The sequence below is a fragment of the Oryza brachyantha genome, chromosome 9 (assembly GCF_000231095.2).
Source record: "Oryza brachyantha chromosome 9, ObraRS2, whole genome shotgun sequence".
NCBI classification, from domain to species: domain Eukaryota; kingdom Viridiplantae; phylum Streptophyta; class Magnoliopsida; order Poales; family Poaceae; genus Oryza; species Oryza brachyantha.
In genome coordinates, this window is record NC_023171.2 from 6495627 (window position 1) to 6514898 (window position 19272).

The 19272-nt window shown below is 41.9% G+C and overlaps 2 protein-coding genes and 1 non-coding gene across 3 annotated transcripts; 1 reads left to right on the forward strand and 2 right to left on the reverse strand.

The window, feature by feature from the left end:
• The first annotated feature begins 2605 nt into the window (after positions 1–2605).
• LOC102713020 (probable protein phosphatase 2C 68) lies at positions 2606–3992 on the forward strand. The gene has a single exon (XM_015841120.2). It carries the CDS (start codon positions 2639–2641, stop codon positions 3719–3721), a length of 1083 nt encoding a protein of 360 aa, XP_015696606.2. The 5' UTR covers positions 2606–2638; the 3' UTR covers positions 3722–3992.
• Positions 3993–5868: 1876 nt separating this feature from the next.
• Positions 5869–5942, reverse strand: TRNAV-CAC. The gene has a single exon. It is a non-coding gene; the product is annotated as a tRNA-Val (tRNA).
• Positions 5943–9293: 3351 nt separating this feature from the next.
• Positions 9294–12651, reverse strand: LOC102711288 (receptor-like protein kinase HSL1). The gene is made up of 2 exons (XM_006660475.2): positions 10091–12651; positions 9294–9860 (listed from the first exon to the last, which is right to left on the reverse strand). The coding sequence occupies exons 1-2, from the start codon at positions 12630–12632 to the stop codon at positions 9505–9507; spliced, it is 2898 nt and encodes a 965-aa protein (XP_006660538.2). The 5' UTR covers positions 12633–12651; the 3' UTR covers positions 9294–9504.
• Positions 12652–19272: the final 6621 nt, after the last annotated feature.

The following is a 19272-nucleotide window of genomic DNA, read 5'->3' on the forward strand; positions in this document are numbered from 1 at the left end:
TATTTTTAAGATGTCATTCATATTAAAAGAGAAACTCTATATTTATATGTTCTCTCTAATTTTTCAAATAGATATAGAGAATATCATATATAGATAATATGCTCGAGTACAAAGAGACATGAAGAATAAAATTTTAGATGATTATCCAAATAAATATATGGATGACAAAATTTAGATGAACAGTGGGATGCTATTATATGCCGATGCCTCCCGAAATATAAACATTGTTATGTTTAAATCGAGTTATAAATATAACTATTTCTATTATTATTATTTATCATCTCAATCAAGATTCTTTCAATTTTTTATCTCCACGTGTCCTCTACTTATATTCATTTCAAATTTATTAAAGTGCACTATAATATTTTGTTTAATCATAATCAATGATAAATAAGTTGAACAGTATGGTTAACTCATACTTATATGCATATGCCACCGTATCCAAGACTACTTATATAGATAAAGCATATAATGAGCATATAATAGTTGGTCGTTGACATAGTAAATAAACAAGAAATATTTTTATTAATAAATTTTAAATCATATATTTTTTCATATGTATTGAACTATCATATGCATTAGTAACATGTCTCATGTTTTTTCGAGAGATGGCTACTATTCACTAAAGCACTCAATCTCAACCCTTACCTCTCTCCTCCATCTATTCTAAGCTCCTCTTTATTTACACTTAGGACTAAGTTTTAAGTTAGTTTTTCGGCTTATATGGTTAATAAGCTGCTGACTTAAAAATATTTAAATTTACTGTTGGAGTGCTGCATCTATTCCAATTAAAATATATTTACTTTTACCTAGATGCATATGATTTAAAATATCCCAATTAAAACTTATACCTTTTGACTTAAAACCCGACTTATATGCATAAACATCCACTTAGAGCAGGTACAATACCAGACTAGAAGTCAGCTATAAGAGACGAGAGAGAAGAGCAGTGAGCTACAGATTTATAACCAACCACAGCATAAATTTGAAGACATAATGTGTATATAACAAGTGAGACAAGATAGTATATGGTTTGTACTATCTCTATTTCATGTTGTAAGACTTTTTAGTCTTGACTAAATTCATTCATTGATGTATGTATATAATTTATATATGCGTCTAAATTTATTACCATCCATATGAATCTAGATAATGTTACAAATTAAGTCTTACATTGCGAAACGAAGGAAGCAGATAACTATTATATGAATTGACTATTAGATTGACTATAGATGAATTAGAGCTAGTAGCTGACTACGATATTGAACTTGCTCTTAGGCCACCTCCAATGGATATCTATAAGCTATCTATCAGATATACTATACAATTTTTTTAATAGAGGAGAGACAAAAGCTATCTCTTAATCAAGAGATAGTCTCTTGCACATATTTTAATGTCAACTGAGTATGAATTGTAAGGTTATTTGTATTATGAGCTATTTGCTAAGCGATAGACCATTGAAAAAATTATCTTTTAGAATGCTTAGAGATAGTACGCTGTCTCTCTGATTGTTAGAGGTGTACTAGGGTTAGGGCACTATTATTATTAGTACTCCCTTCATTTTTAAATGTTAGACGTTGGTTAGGACAATCACAATGTATAGGTAAAGTGGGTAGTAAGGAATAAAATATTGCTACTACAAGATTATAGACATTGTGAAAGTGGTAATTAGCTAATACCAGATAATATGCTTACTACCTGGTCATAAGGAATAAACAAATGATTTCTCTCATCTTTCTCTCTCAATCTAGTGATGGTGAGGTCCAACTTACTACCTACTTTTATTCTTTCACCATTATAACTATAACAATAACTAATAACCACTAACATATGGGCACACTTATTTCTAAAGTGGATAGTGAACATTGCTGATGCCTTTACCAACGTCTAACAAATTAAAAAACGTGGGAGTATCATAGTTGTTGTTAAGCTGCAACAGAGACACACGTTGCAGGCAGGGGGCCCACGGCGTCCGGACGTACGTGAATCGCGTGCGTCGGCGTCGAACACGGCACAGCGACGCGCGTGTCCAATGGACGGGCGCCATCCGCCGCACGGTCTGCATTATTATTCGCCAAAAGCAAACCGGGTGCGGGTGCGGGTGCGTGTGCGATTTGATTAGCATTTGATCTGCGATTAGATTGGACGTATTACATCGATTTCACCCCATCTTTTTCTATTTTGCCTTTGCGCCAAAATTTACATTTTTATTTTTAAATTTAAAATTAATTATGAATTTATTTTCATGTGTTATTTAGCATTAGATTTTAAATCATTATTAATATATATAAATTATTTTTAATTTATAAATATACTGTTGGCATTTTGCAAACAAAAGGTGACACCTATCCCTGGATCCATCAAATTCACACCGCACCAGTACGTGGCGACGACGACGACTACCGCGGCGATACTTGTTCAAGCCTCGTCACGTGTCGGGGCCGGAGGACACGTGTCGCGCGGCGCCGGGCGCCGCCTCGTGGACGGCCCCGGATGCGCCGCCCCGTCCCTCCACCCCACCACCTGTCGCGCGGACGGACGACGCCCCGGGGCTTTATAACGCCGCCTCGCTTTCCTCTCCGCCACTCTCCCCATTGCTGCCGGAGGAGCTGCGGAGGTGGAGGTGGTGGTGTTTTTGATGTCGATGGCGGAGGTGTGCTGTGACTCGGCCGTTGTGGTGGTTGGCGCGGAGGCGGAGGCCAGGGCGAGGGCGCGCGCCGGGAGGAGGCGGCGCGCGGGGGTGGAGGGGGCTGGGAGGTGGAAGGCCGGTACGGGTGCGGCCGTGGCGGAGGAGGCGGGGGCCGTGACGAGGAAGCGGCGGGCGGGTGGTGGGGAGGCCGGGGTTGTGGTGGTGGCGAAGAGGCACGGGGCGGCGTCGGTCGCCGGGAGGAGGAGGGAGATGGAGGACGCCGTGTCGCTGCATGAGGCGTTCGCTGCGCCGGCGGCGGAGGAGGGAGTGGGGGTTGGGGCGGCGAGGTGCGATTTCTATGGGGTGTTCGACGGGCACGGCTGCTCGCACGTGGCGGAGGCGTGCAGGGAGCGGATGCACGAGCTCGTGGCGGAGGAGATGGGCGCCGGGGCGGCGGCGGCGCGCGAGACGGCGTCTTGGGAGGGGGCGATGGAGCGGAGCTTCGCCAGGATGGACGCCGAGGCCGTGGCCGGCCGCCGCGCCGAGAGCGGCAGCTGCCGGTGCGAGGCGCATAAGTGCGACCACGTGGGCTCCACCGCGGTGGTGGCCGTCGTGGAGGAGGGCCGCGTCGTCGTGGCCAACTGCGGCGACTCCCGCGCCGTGCTGTGCCGCGACGGCGCGCCCGTCCAGCTCTCCTCCGACCACAAGCCCGACCGGCCGGACGAGCTGGAACGGATCGAGGGCGCGGGCGGCCGCGTCATCTTCTGGGAGGGCGCCAGGGTCCTCGGCGTGCTGGCCATGTCGCGCTCCATCGGTGACGCCTACCTGAAGCCGTACGTCTCCGCCGTGCCGGAGGTCACGGTGACCGACAGGTCCGACGGCGACGAGTGCCTCATCCTCGCCAGCGACGGCCTCTGGGACGTCGTCAGCAACGAGGCCGCCTGCGAGGTGGCGCAGGCGTGCCTCCGCCGCGGCAGGCAGCGGTGGTGCGCCGAGGCGGCGGCGTTGCTGACCAAGCTGGCCCTCGCGCGCCGCAGCTCAGACAACATCTCCGTCGTCGTCGTCGATCTCCGGCGGACGAACACCTTGTAGAAGTGTCACGAGCCGATCACGTGTCGCAATTGTAGAATTAGTACTAGTATACAGATATTAATTACTTAGCTAATGGTTCAACTTTTTTTTTTGTTTCTTGTGTTAAAACTCATTTTTTTTCTTCTAATTTTCTCCTCCCTGAATCAATCAAGTTCAGTGGAGTACATAGATCAGATGATGAGTTGTGCACTTGTGCTACTGCTATTTGGTGTAACCAGAATTTCATCTGGATACCAACAGAAATGAAATGAAAATCAAGCCAGATTATTTGGAAGCAAAGGCGATAAACGTGATATGTTTTATTTGTAATCGTCATGTTGCTAAATTAGCGAGATATATTTGTAATCACCATACTGCTAAATTAGAATTCCTGCGGTGGTTCGGATTGTTCCACCGGGATTTCAGGTTGACACCTGTTTATCTAATATAAAAAAACCCCTCTGAATTATAGTTAACTACTCTGTTCATCCTGCAATCATGCATTCCGGATGATATGATTGCATGATATTTTTCTCTGCCGTGCCGGATTCAAACTCAAATCAAAAGCATCTCCTCCCTAAATGTTTGGGGTCCATGTAATCTAGACAACTGAAATACTGTCATGCAAAACAAAACAGAATTTCAGAGCTCATCAGAGAAGCAGCGAAGGGAATTAACCGAAGACACTCCTAAATTTTCAATTACCATCGTACTCTCCCAAGTTTTATGCCAAACGACAAGATTCAGAAACCTTCCAAAATGCAAAATCAACATGAGATATTTCCGGTGTGCGATTCGTCTGGAACGACGATATTCTTCAATCAGCCTCTGAATTCTGAATCACACACAACCAAAAACCCTACTTGCGTTACAGCTAAGCCCTGCACTGTTTAACTCTGTAGCTTGCTTGCCTGCCTCCTGTCCAGCAAACAAACAAGATTCTCAATTTTCTCACAAGATCTCACCGATGAACAGCTCGACGATCCTCACAATCTCTCAAAACCACTTTTCTAAAGGAGAATAGCATCAGGTATCATCAACATAGACCGATGTGATTTAGACCAGAAAACCAAGAAAAAAAAAGGCATCACAAAATTGGCCACTCCAAACATGCTGCTGCTTGCTTGCTAACCTTGATCTGTGGAAGGGTTTGGTGTCCCAACAGACAAACAAAATCTTTTGCTTAACCACTAATGAAGAGTGCTGAGTGGAGATTTGCAAGCAAGATGATGGATGATTAGATATGGTGTGGTGAGGATGGAGAAAACATCCAGGTGTCAGTGCCAGGGCGAGGATCTGACTGAGGTGGGGTTGAGTCGCCGGGATGGTGTGGCGTGTCGACACGCATTCGCGTGTCCAGATTCACAAGATTTGGTCAGGGTCTGTGATTTGATTGCAGATTGCAATCCTGCGAAAATCGGCCCCGGGGTTCGTAAATTTTTCTCGGTATAAGTGGACTGAAATATATATTAATAAGATAGAGAGGTTAGAGAGAAGAGGGTTGATTATAAATTTATATAGATTTCCAGACACACTGTGTATGACAGGTAAGAGGTAGTAATATATGTTTTGTAGTTAATTATTATATGAATTGTTTATTAAATTGGTTATAGATGAATTAGAGCTAGCAATTGGCTATACTATTGAACTTGCTCTAAATTATGCTCAAAAGTGCCAGCAAATCGAATTTTGGGAGCAAATAGAAAAGGATCACAAATTTTGACATGCATGCAATTTCTTTTTTAAAAAAATCACAAATCTACTAGCAATTCACCAAAATCACAATCCGAACAACAAAAATGGAATTTTAGAATCACAAGTCCTGAATCCTCGATCTACTCACAAATATCAAAAAATGAAAAATGAAGATTTAAAATCACAATCCGAAAGAGGAATGAAGATTTCAAATCACATATCCTGCTCAATTTACCCAAAATAAAACGAAAAAGGAATAATGAAAATCTGAACAAAGATGAATTTTTAAAATCACAAATCCTCAATCCTCATCTATGGCGAGCAATCCACAAAAATCCAAAAAAGGAAATTGGAAACTCGAAATAACAAATCCATAAAAGAAGAATGAAAATTTCAAATCATAAATCTTGCACAATCTACCCAAAATAAAACAGCAGATATTTTAGAATTGAAATAAAAAAATCCTATAATTTTGTCTGAGCCCAGGTTCGAACTGGGGACCTCTAGTGTGTGAGACTAGCGTGATGACCGACTACACCACCCAGACATTTGTGACAACTGAACGATGAATATTCTATTGATTTGAAATTTTCAGTTATACACGTTTTGTAGGCCAGTCCAGAGGCCTAAGCCCAGTACAGAACCGACGGACTCATTGGACCATAAAAGGCCCAAAATCAGAAAATACAGTAGTACAGGACTGCACGGTAATCCCAGCATGTAATTTCTGCATCCGCTATTTGTGAACTGTTTTTTATTCCCATTTAATGAAGTTCAACTTCCATCCTTTTGTACATTTTGACAAAACAAAATGAACCTAGCAACGTTATAGGGGTGATTGTTTGCCAAAACGGCATATTTGAAACGAAATATATTATGTGAATAAAACTTTTATATATATATTTTTAGCGATCTAAAAGCTAAGACTGGAAAATAATCTTCGGTGAAAAACTCCAACATCAATTCCAATTTAAGATTAAAAATTTAAATTTTGGCTTATAAGTATAAACAGAAACAAAAAGATGAATGCGTATGTGTTTAGTGTCATATAAGTGGTGTAATAGTAGTTAATTACATCGTTTATATTGTTAAATAGCTATCACAAAATTAAATAATCTTCCATCCTTCGTACGTAAAAAGAACAGATGATGCGGAGCTCTCATGCACGTTCGTGAAAAAAAAAGTTTGATTCTTATTCGAAACCAATTTCGCAATTGCTCATATTGTTGCATGGCTGGTAATGATGCTGTAGGCATGAACAGGAGTGGGCCAAGTCATTGGATTAGCAGAAGGGGAAAAAGGCACTGTTTTTCCTGATTTATTCCCCAGCTGTTGCTTTTATTCTTACTTGCACAAACTTGCATCACAACCCAATGATGTTCCTTCTCTTTTGCTACTACTTGTTTTCATTCTGTGTTGGATTTCACCATCATGGGGGTAGCAATGACAGGATTCGCCGGCACTGGCATCCCATTGGCTGCCATGGAGACTAAATTGGCAGCTCCAAGAACCCTAGCGGTGTAGAGAGGAGACTTCTATCAACAGGTAGGCTGCGCCCGTTGGAGGGTTACGTAACCCGTGCGGAAAATGTAGCGATGGTTTATTGTATAATTAGTTAATTATTAGCTATAAAAACTAAAAAAATAGATTAATATAATTTTTTAAAGCAACTTTTCTGTAAAAACAGTTTTTTAAAAAATACATACTTTAGCAGTTTAAAAAACATGTGCGGAAAATGAAAAAAATATGATTTAGTTATCCTATGGAAAGAAGTGGCCGTAGTTCATGGAGCCCACAAGCATGCAGCTCTGAAATTCTCATCTTGGGGATGCTCCATGAGTGTCATCTCAATTGGGGTCCATGCAGATTTTGCATTCATGAGAAAAACAGCATGGTTGAGTTGTTTCTGTGATTGTACTTTTTTGTGGCATTTTCCAGATTTGCCATGTTACACTTGTGCTATTGTAGCATATGAATATGATCCATTTGGACGCTACTCCATGTATATGGTCTGAATATTAAGTAAATGCAAATATTAGGATCGTGATCTGTCTCGGAGAAATTATATTTCCCACATTTAATTCATACATTTGTGCAGTGGTGCTTAGACAGCTATAATCTGTATAAAAGGGATGTCCATGATTGAAATTTTGAAATGATACAACACGGAAGCCATATAAAACAGCATCGAACATAATACAAGCACGACATCATAAACTCATATACTCTCTTTGTCACATAATATCTTCATCTTTTCCTCGTTACACACATATCAATAAAAACCAAAAAGACTATAATACTCTACACTTTATGAAATCTCGACATAATTATACCCTATTTTATCTATTTCCATTGACTTATATTTCTTAATTTCACAAACTCCAATACAATGATTACTCATAAACAAAATTATTTTTGGGCAAGTTAGATTGGGAAAAAGGATATTATTTTAGAATGGATGCAGTAAGATGTTCAAAAAAAACTAGATACATTTGTCCTACCAACTGCTTACAGCAAAGAATGTAGGATTCTCAAACACAGAAATAAAAAAAATGCAAGATTGAAGTGTCATATCAACTCAAATACTATAGATTGAAGAAACGTAGGAAATATATATAAATAATCATTTGAATCGAGCACATGAAATACATAGGAAATAGAAGAAAGATAGACAAACAATTTTTTCCAAAAGGTTGCACCTTATGTTGAAAATACCCTAAAATTCCTGTGTTTTGAGGCATTCCTATGAAATTTTAACGGAATTTGGAAGTGGCATTGCTTTGTTCTAAAGAACCATATAGGAGCTTTTCCCATGGAAATCCAATCCTTCAAAATTCCATTGTTCCAAATAAGCACCAAAGCTTGAGGAATCACTGGGGCCACTCAGGTGTCCTGTGTTTTCTCGGAACATATTATTCAAAAATATTGAGATGCATTCCATGAAGTTTCTACCGCTGATAAAAAAGTGTACTAGTTACTACATATATGACCTTACTGTCTCATTTAATCAGATGAAAAGAACCGTGTATTCTTCAACCTCACCTCGCCAAGAACGACAAAACGAGATTAATTGGAGTAACTGATAATTTGTACTAGCAGTTCAGGGGATGGGAGTTCACGAGTAATAACTGGACGTTCAGAAACTCTGTTCAGAACCAGCAAAAATTGGGAAATAACAGAAGCCTTAAACCAAGTTTAAGTGATGCCACTAATCAAATTTGTTTCAGTAACAGAGAAATGATTTCTGAACTGCGGAAGCTGGTGAAAAAACTGCTTCTTTTGAATCCAAAAGGTACTCCAGTAGAGGCTAGTGGCAGTGGTGCAGCTTCTGTTCATTCCGTTCCTATTGCAGCAGCCAGAGTCTGTTTGTCTGGATGCGATTCACTGCAGCAGTGTCTGCTTACAAGGACAAAGAGGAGAAACAAAAGCAGCAGCCAAAAAGAAGGAAAAGAATGCAATGCAGGCAACAGAGCTATTGAATTTCAATCACTCTCACATGCCTTTTTGTTAGGAAGGTTGCATTTTTTTCAAGGAGAAAAAAGAGGACATTTTGCACACAAGCACTGATTCTGATGGAAACCCAATCATTGTTTGGTACTTGAGCTACTGTAGCATGATTTGGATAAGTCATGTAATAGCAAAAGGTGGACAGAAAATGTCAAGCACTACAATTCTCTAATCATGGTGAAGTTCATGAGTGTCTTGGCTCACTTTGCATAGGAGCATCTCCATAAGATGTTCCAAAGTATCTTGCCAAGAGATTGCACCATGTGGAAAGGTTGCAAAAACGTAACAAAGACACCTTTCAGGATCAGAAATGGATACAGAAAGATGCAACTAGTCCCCATAAAAAGATCAACCGGCCATGAACATCAAAACTTTTGTCACACAAAGATAGTTTGATAGCAACAGTCACATTTCATTCATCAAGAGCAAAACACCACTACATTTCTGACCTTATTAGGTTTACCAAAATGCTAAGTTTTAGAGCTAGCTAGCTGCTATCTGGTGTGCACTTCTTAGGACCAGATATAATTCCAATGGTTTTAAGCACAACGATCCAAGAAGAGCACATACTACCACTAGTATGAACCATTCTTTACCCAGAATCATGTTGCGACGGGCGCCTCCGCCACCTTCATCGCCTTCGGTTTGTTCCCTCCCTTGATGTCAAGCAAGAACTTCACCACAAGCCTCATCGATGGGCGGCTGTTTGGGAGGTGTTTAACACAGAGCAGTGCAATCCTCAGAACTCTGCACATCTCATCCTGGAACTGTTCAGCAATCTTCTGATCTAGCACTGACTCTGCTCCATTCTGCTCCACATTGGTGGCCACCCACGCCACCAGGTCCTTGTCGCCGATATCCGATGACATGGGGCTCTTACCGGTGACAAGCTCCAGCATGACCACACCAAAGCTATACACATCACTCTTCTCGGTTATGCGTATAGTGTAGGCATACTCTGTGGCACATAACAGATAAACACACATAAGAAACTAAGCACAAAGTCAGGTGAGTTATGACAATATTTAGCCATTACAACAGTGCACAAGTTTTTAGAAAAATCTAATCAGAACTTCGCACAGAAACAGAACCGTATGAACATTTCATCAAATCAATCAATCTCAATAGCCACCTTTGCATATAACAATTAGGAATACTTATCAGAAACAGATTAGGTAAGGAACTCACCAGGAGCAATGTATCCACAAGAGCCAGCAATGACAGACATGGTGGCCGGCCCATCATCAATATACTTCGCAACGCCAAAATCTGCTACCTTCGCACGGAAATCAGCATCAAGCAAAATGTTGTTTGACTTCACATCTCGATGGATGATCACGGGAACACAGTCATGGTGCAAGTAGCTAAGGCCCTCAGCAGCATCAAGTGCAATCTTGTACCTCGTAGGCCAATCCAGGATGCCGGCTTTAGCACTGTGGAGGAAGTCTCCCAGGCTGCCATTAGGCATGAACTCATAGACAAGCAACCGGCAGGCCTCGTTTGTAAGACAACAGAAAAGCTTGACAATGTTCTTGTGCCTGACTTTGCTCAATGTTTCCACCTCAGCCTCGAAGGTGTCGATCTTCTTGCTCGCTGCGGTACTTGCCCAAAGCATCTTCACAGCCAAGGTATCACCCCTAGGCCTGACCACAGCCTTGTACACCGTCCCTGATGCACCCTTGCCAATCAAATTGTTCTCAGTCAGGCTATTCACTATGTCCCTCTCATTGAACTCCACCTTGTGGAAGGATGTGAGCACCCATTCTAAACTCTCGCTATCAACTTCGGCAGCGCGCTTACTATAGCGCCTATACTTGTAAGTGAACCAGGCAACACTCATGAGTAGGATGACTGCAGCAACAGTGAGGATGGACACAGCCATCTGGATTTGGACATGCCGGTTGGAATCGGAATCACCATCACTTGAACATAGCCCATAGCACAGGCCAGGATTACCCAAGAAGCTCTGTCGGAATTGATCGGTCTCAAACGAGATTGGAAGATGCCCGGTGAGCTTGTTATAGGACAGATTAAGAGTACCCAGTTTCAGATCCTGCAATTGGGCAGGCACCTCACCAGAAAGCTCATTGTTCGACAAATCAAGCACGCTCATCTCATGGATACCCCCAAGCTCTGCAGGTATACTACCATTGAAGTGGTTGTCTGAAAGATTCAACATTGTCAAGTTCTTCAGTTCCCCGATACCCCGCGGGATCTCTCCGGAAAGGGAATTGTAGCTCAAATCAAGCCGGAAAAGTAGTGGAAGAGAGGTGACTGATGCTGGCACTGTCCCGGAGAAGCTGTTGTTCGAAGCTGACAGTTCTACCAATTTGGTCAAATTCCCCAATTCAGCAGGGAGAACACCAGTGAATCGATTGTTCTCTATGATAAGGTAGGATAGGTTGGCGGCACGGCCAATGGTGGTGCCGACATCGCCGGAAAGAGCATTCCCGCGGAGCTCGAGCAGGTAGACATGGGGCAAGCCCCAGAATTCCGGCGGCACCGGGCCGGAGAGCCGATTGTAAGGCAGCCGCACCCTCATCAGCGACCTGCATTTCCCCAGCTCCGCCGGAATGGCGCCCTCGAACTGGTTGTTCAGCAGCAGGAGCTGGCTCAGCATCCCGCCGGCGCACAGCATCGCCGGAATCGGGCCGGACATCCGGTTGTCCGAGACGTCCAGGGACTCGAGCGGGCAGTTCTTCCCGAACTCCGGCGGGAACGGGCCTTCGACCTGGTTGGCGAAGATCATCAGCTCGGTCAGCCTCGGCGCCGCCGCGAGCGTCGCCGGCAATCGCCCGGTCAGGTTGTTCTGATACATGTGCACGCTTTCCAGGCTCGGCGCGGTGAACATGTCCTCCGGTATCTCGCCGGAGATGTGGTTCATCGAGATGTCCAATTGCTGGAGCTTCTTGAGGCCACCTAACCCCGCCGGAATCCTGCCGGAGAGCTGGTTGGAGAAGAGCTCTATCTGGACCAAAGAACTCATGTTCCCAATGCTTGGTGGTATCTCGCCGGAGAGGTTGTTGCTCGAGAGGTCCAGGTCGATGAGGTTGTTAAGCTTCACGATGGAGGAAGGGATGTTACCGGTGAGGGAGCAGTTGGCGGCGAACAGCACGCGCAGCGCCGCGAGGTCGCCGAGGTTGTCCGGCAATGGCGACGGCGAGAACGGGTTGTAGGCGAGCAGGAGCTCCTGGAGCGTGGAGACGTTGGCCAGGAACCCCGGGAACGCGCCGGAGATGAGGTTCTGTATCAGGTTGAGCACGGCGAGCGACGGGAACCCGCCGCCGTAGGCCGCCGGGAGCTCGCCGGAGAAGTTGTTCGACGCGAGGTTGAGCGTCTCGAGCGCCGGGAGCGCGGCGAGGCAGGGCGGCAGCGGGCCCGCGAGGTCGTTCGACGACAGGTCGAGGTGCCGCAGCGCCCCCAGCGAGCAGAGCGCGACGGGGAATCCGCCGGCGAGGTAGAGCCCACCAAGGTACAGCCCCTCGACGTCGCCGGCGGCAGAGCCGTTCCGCGCGGCGCACGCCACGTGCGGCCAGAGGCAGAGGCACCCGCCGGAGCGCGCCCGCCAGCCGGAGAGCGCCCCGGCTGGGTCGGAGAGCGCGGCCTTGGCGGCCAGGAGCGCGCCCGCGTCCGACGGCGCGGCGACGGACGCCTGGAGACGCGGCAGCAGGAGCAGGAGGAGGAGGAGGCCAGCGACGCCGGCGAGGAGGTGGCGGTGGAGCGGCGCCATGGCGGTGGGTGGGTGGAGGGAGTGGGGAGCGTGGGGGAGGAGAGGTTTTAAGGAGGGAAGGAGGTTATTGGAAGGCTCCTGGGTTTGTCTTTTAGAGAGACGCGAAGAGAGTGGTATGGTGTTCTTTGGCTATGGCTACACAAGGAAACGATATCCTCTCCTGTTAAGTCAGATAGACTCTGGGTACTGACATGTGAGCCCATAGATGGTGGGATCCACGTATCAGCGACGACGTCTCTCTCGCTTAATATCAGAGGATCCGTTTCACTGTTTAGGAGGGTTGTCCCCACGGCTAAGCTCCTGGGTTGTCCTTTCCGCGCGCGTCGATGATATGATGAGGTGGCCGGCGTTGAGTGACTAAACATAGAGTTTTGAGGGGAGGAGTGATTTATATCCCACTTAGGATTTGTAACGTATAACGTAGTGCGCCGGTGTAATTGGTTGCTTTTTTCATATATATTGGGTCAATGTACTTGGCTGACGTACCGAAAATGTATTAGGATGTTGAGATCGATAACGATATGGTAGCATTGTCAGGAAGCGATTGATTGCTTCTATTTTTCTAGGTAGATAGTGTTATTGTTACTCTGAATTTTTCACTGATAAATTATGGTTTGGTTGCTTCAAATAATAATAGAAAAAATTATATAAAGTTATATTATGTTACAAAAGTATCAACCAGATAACCTGGAATGAAAAAATGGCCATTTTAGTTGATCTTTTTTTAAAGACGAGGGCTACAGATATCTCAACCATTTACGGCATCCTTGTTATAGCAATAGCCTTCAAAATATTTCAATTCGAAAAGGTATTTGCATCTTTAGTACGACATTATTTCTCCCTGTTCTCATAACTTAGCGATAATCGAGTTGCAAAATATAGTTGGACGTGGCAATAAGGTTGTGCTGAAATTTTATTTTCGGAAAATATTAAGAACAAAATAAAAAATAGTGAAATCTCAATTACTTCAAAATTCAAATTACCATGGAAAATAAATCATTCAAGACTTATCTGATTAAAATCTCCCTTCCCGTTTGACGGCTATCAGATGGTGTTCTTGTGTACGAAAGAAATGCGCTTGCTGGGGGGGGGGGGGTACGGAGACCCGTGTGGGCGAAGCAATTTGACGGTTGCTTAAATCACCCTTTGGGCCTGGGAAACGCGGGAAGCGTGGCTCGCCTCGTTTTCCAGCGCTATTAACAGCGTCTTCTTCCTCCGGCCTCCCGTGCAGTTACTCCTCTCTCTCTCCTCTCCCCTGATGCACGCGCCCAGAGGCGCCATGGGCAGGCATGCGACGCACGCAGCGCCGCGCCGCGCATCTCCTCTCCGTCCACTGGCGCCGCACGGCCGGCATGCATGTACGGGAGTACGGGACCACTGCTCCACTCTGCCGGCGGCCTTATTCCGTCCGTCCAACTCCATGCGTCCAGGTGTAAGCTGTGATCTGGACGAACGAATTGAAAGTGGTGTTGGTTGTCGTTGTTGTTGTTTCATGCGGTGACGCGAACGCACGCACGCTCTCGTCGTGCATACATGCATGGATGAATGAATCAGCGAGCCGGCCAGCGTTTTTCCCTGCGAGCTCCAGCTGAATCTTGTGTGCTGCTTGCGGCTAGCAGTCGTTTGTTTCTTTGTCTTTTGCAGCAGTGGCGCCGGTGCTCCTGCAGAGGGGGTGGCTGGGGCGCTGGGCTCGCGATCCCCTTTCTATCTCTACCACCTCGGCCATTTCTGCCACTCTGAACTGGGAACCGAAGTGCACAGTAAAGTGCGTCGCGGCGAGCGTGAGGAGGAGGCCGGAGGAAGACGACGACGCTGCGGTTGCATGCTTGCTGTGGCGTTTTTGGATAGCTCTGCATGCAGCGCGCGCGCCGCGCGGGATGGATGGCGCGGCTGGCCGGCCGGCCTGGAGGAGAGAGAGAGAGATGTGTGGTGGTGCTGGTAGTAGCTGGTGGTGGCGGGCGCGTGCTGGCCGGCCAGTGGGCGGCGCGGGGCTCTCCGGCCGGTTTTCCGCGGGCGAGGTGTGGCGGAAAGCGCTTCGTTGCGCGCGCCGTGTGACAGATGGCGCCGAACTGCACCACTCCCTGCTCCATACATGGCGCTGAGTTCCGATCGTGTCACTACTACACCCAGTATTAAAAAAAAAAACATACGGCATAATCACATACGAAAATTAATTTATTAATAAAAGTTTATAAACATGCTTTTATATAAAGACCGAAAAATAAATTATAATAAAAAAATTTAAAAATAAGTTAAAATTTTAAATATTGGTTTATATAAAAACAAAAAGACCTAATTTTATATACATGTTTTATTCATTACAAAATACCGTCCTTACCAGTTAAAATAGAGTGTTAAATAAATGACAACAAAAGTTCGTAAAACCATGCCATTTAAACTTTTGTTTGTAAACGTAAACAGGATCCAAACGCGATTTATTCTGTAAATTAAGAGATGATGTTAGATAACAGATGACGAGACAACCACATCTCTTATCTGTCGCTTTACAATACTGATCTCATTTGTTTTATTTTTATCATAAAACTAATTTAGTATTTATTTCGTTCCAAAAACAAGTTATTTCTACACCAGCACCTTTGAAACCAAAACAACCATATTTCTATTTAATGTATCCATCTATAATCTTTTTCTCAACTAATCATGACATTCATCATTATCTACACTTTTTAACACTCATACTTAACTTTAAAATATGAGTTTTTTTATAGTGAGAGGTACAAATTGAGCCGTTTAACCTTTGAGAAATGAACCTAACTGCAGGACAAATGGAAATAAAAATGAACCACCAGTTTGACACACATTAATTCACGCATCAGCTGGATGAAAAGCATGATAAACAATTAAATCTAAGGGAGACAATCGTTATCTATTTGATATCAAAGACAGCTAAGCAGAAAACGTATACAATTGATTCTTTACTTGATTGTCTTTACAATATTTAATACATCATTTTTTATGTCTTGTGTATTTGTTGTATGCAACCAATACATGGAGTTTTTTATAAAAAAAAAGTTGCATGCAGCTTGAGAAAACCTGCCGGAGTAATTCACATTTAGTTAATGATATCACGTATGAATAAAGAGACGACGTCCAAGTTTTTTTAGTTAATGATATCACGTATGATGATTAATCTGACGTGGATGTATATAGATGACCATTTTCTCATAAAATCCACATTTACTTAGTGAGCCTTCATTGAGAGTAATTCATTTCATGTTTATATATTTAATCAACTCCTATTAATCATTTAGATATGCAAATATGTCAGCCTATGAAACTGTAAAGTGAAATTTTACATTAAAGACGCATGTTTAATTCATTAACTCAAATATATTCTAATGGCATACCACTATTAAAAATAACACTATGAAACCATGCAGTAAGAATGGCCTAACAAATCTAATTGCAAAATGTCAAAAGAGCAACAAATATATTGCTATATGCTCGTAGTCCCTCCGACCTCGAATATAAGTAGCTTTAAATATAAGTTATCCTTGAAATTTATTTCTAGGCAACTATTCAACTATTTCTCAATACAATATAAACGAAGGGCAATAAAGTAATTCGCTTCTACTTATGCTTATAATCCAAAATTTAAATTTTTAACCATAAATTTAAAGTTGATTTTGAGACTTTTTATCGTTGTTTATTTTTCAATCTTTGATTTTAGATCGCTAAAAACATTTTTTTTCAAAAGTTTTATTCATAAATAATTTTTGGTATGCAAATATGTGTATTCGCTTTTTTCTCCAAACAACCAAAAGATGACCAATCAACAAGATATTTAATTGATTATTGGAATAGTCTAGAAAATGCATTGTTTCATTTTGTTATTTCCCAGGCAATACATGCAAGAGAGAAAATGCATTGAAAACCATATATACTGACATTAGGGCATGTACAACAGCTACAACTATTATCTATTGTCTATTTGATGTAAACAGACAGCTAAATAGACAAGTTGTATAATGGATAATCTATTTGTTTGTCTATATAATATTTAATGCACTGCATGCAAACAGTGCTTGACGGTTTTCTCTAGAAAATATTACATATAACTTGGGAGCACGTGGTCAAGCAGTAGACGAGCGAAAAAACGTCTAAGTTTTTTTGTTGAGTTAATGATGTTACGTAGGATGATTAATCTGACGTGGATTTATATAGAAGATCATTGTCTCATTGCTTACGTATATCTAACGAGAATGAAACCCATTAAATGGCCTAAACAGTGCATTGGAAATAACCAGGTGATTTGCTATTTTTTCTCTTCTAACTTGCTTTGAATTCCATGGCTAAATAGAAGTTATTTCTTCACTTGCTTGCTCATTTCGACCGGTCACACCCATCTTTCATCAAATTATACCATAGCCTTATTTTTTTAACCAAAACTACTAGAAATACTTTTAGTTTGGTAGATGGGAGTATTATGTTATTGAGAGGTTTTCATATACTCCCTTCAGTTTCATAATTGATATTGTTTTGGATAAGAGTGTGATCAAACTTTTAAAACTTTAACTATTAATAACTTTTAAAATATTTAGTTTAAAAACAAGATAAACATATACAGATTGTTATAAAGAGCACTTTAATATATATATATATATATATATATATATATATATATATATAATCCCAGTTAAAGATAGATTTGGGAGACCATATTATTGTCTAAAATAACGAGAATTATTAAAAATGAAGATATTACAATAAATTATATTTTTGTCTCCGATAGAACAGGGTCGAATTAATGGGGTTGGTTCGGGCTCATTTAGCTGCATAGGTGATGACAATAGGCTGATCCCCGTTTTAAACTGTAGCAACTTTCTTTATAGTAGTATTAAGTTAGGCATTTTAAACTAACTAGTAATAAAAAATATCTACTTGATTTATTATTAAACAAACTATCATAATATACAACATTTTTAATTTATAGGAAGTTATTTTTATAAATATTTTTAGTCACGTTAGTATCTTATGGATAGTATCAAGATCTAAAATATACTTATATTTTTAAAAGAATTTAAAATTTTAATACTATTCAATCGATAACTTATCATTTAAAATTCTTCGGATTTTACTCCCACTCCCACGTCCTAGAGATGACAATAAGTCGGGATCCCTGACTCATGCCTGACATGGCTCATCCGAACTGTCTCCGAAAAGCTTGTGTCGCGGAGATCTACAGGACGAGTATGGCTATACACATACTCCATCTGTCAAAAAAAATCAATTTCGATTTTCGTAGGTTTGACCATCCGTCTTATTTAATTAGAAAAAAGATTAGTCACACGTAAAGTACTATTTATGATTTATCATCTAATAAAAATAAAAATATCAATCGTAAAAAAAATAAGACGAAGAGTCAAAAAATTATAGATAAAAAATAAAAAAATAGTTTATTTTGGGACGGAGGAACACCATGACTTTTCACGATACCTGTACGATCAAACGGCCTGTGAAATCGCGTAACGGCAAGCATGCATCCACTCGATACGAAGAGTGCTCACGCCGTATGCCATCGCTGTTTGTTTGTACTAGGATCGTACTTATAGTATTTTTCCTATACAACTATACCCAGACCCATATGCCCAATGAGCTTTCGATTACCCACTGGATATCCAATGGGTATTTTTGTTACGCATCGATATAGAAAATTAACTGTAAACCCAAATCATAGAATTACACTAAATAAGTACTAAACTAGAAAGCATTCCGCCAGTGCATTGCTGCCCAGCACATCTCCAGTATCCAACCCTTATAGTATTCAACATTTCAAAGTATTATTATATATGTGATATGTCCGGTTTATCATATCTTTTCGCTTTTACTTATAAGATAAAATTTGAATTTCTAGTCTTAAATTTAGAGTTGATCTTTGTATTTTTTTACTAAAATTTATTGGCATTTAGATCATTAAAAATACATATATAAAAATTTTATTGAAAAATTATTTTCGTTTGCAAATATACGGTTTAGCCGAACCATCATCCCGATTGGAAACTCTGCAAAAGATCCATTACCAAAGATTCACATAGACCACCAAATCATATTTAACACTAGCTAGCTGGGTTGGGAGCTTTGATGATTGTGACAAGAAGTCTGAAAATACACTTGAATGGATTTGGGATTAAATGAGATCACAGAGCCTACAGCTCCAATGCTTTGTAGGCTTGTAGCCCAGGATCAGTTGAAATGGATCCATACCGAGAGCATGTTTAGCCGGTGAAAATTTTTAGTTTTGATTGTCATATTAGATATATGGACACACACTTAAATTATATTAAACGTAGTCTAACTATAAAATAAATTATAGATTTCGCCAGAAAACTGCAAGACAAATTTATTAAGCCTAATTAATCCATCATCAGTAAATGTTTACTGTAGCACCATATTATCAAATTATGGCGTAATTAGGCTTAAAAGATTTGTCTCGTAATTTACATGCAAACTACATAATTAGTTTTTTCGTCTATGTTTAATACTCTATGCATATGCATATGTTCGAATATTCGATGTAACAGTGAATATTTTTGTTTTGGAAAATAAATAGGGCCTGAGCCAATCAGGCGAAAAGGAAGACATGATTATATATACATGCTCGTCGAGTACAGTACCCAGA

Coding starts and splice junctions, on each gene's coding strand:
- LOC102711288 (XM_006660475.2), bottom strand. CDS start 12,632: ATGGCGCCGCTCCACCGCCACCTCCTCGCCGGCGTCGCTGGCCTCCTC. Junction 9,861..10,090: donor TTGTGGATACATTGCTCCTG/GTGAGTTCCTTA, acceptor TATGTGCCACAG/AGTATGCCTACACTATACGC.
- LOC102713020 (XM_015841120.2), top strand. CDS start 2,639: ATGTCGATGGCGGAGGTGTGCTGTGACTCGGCCGTTGTGGTGGTTGGC.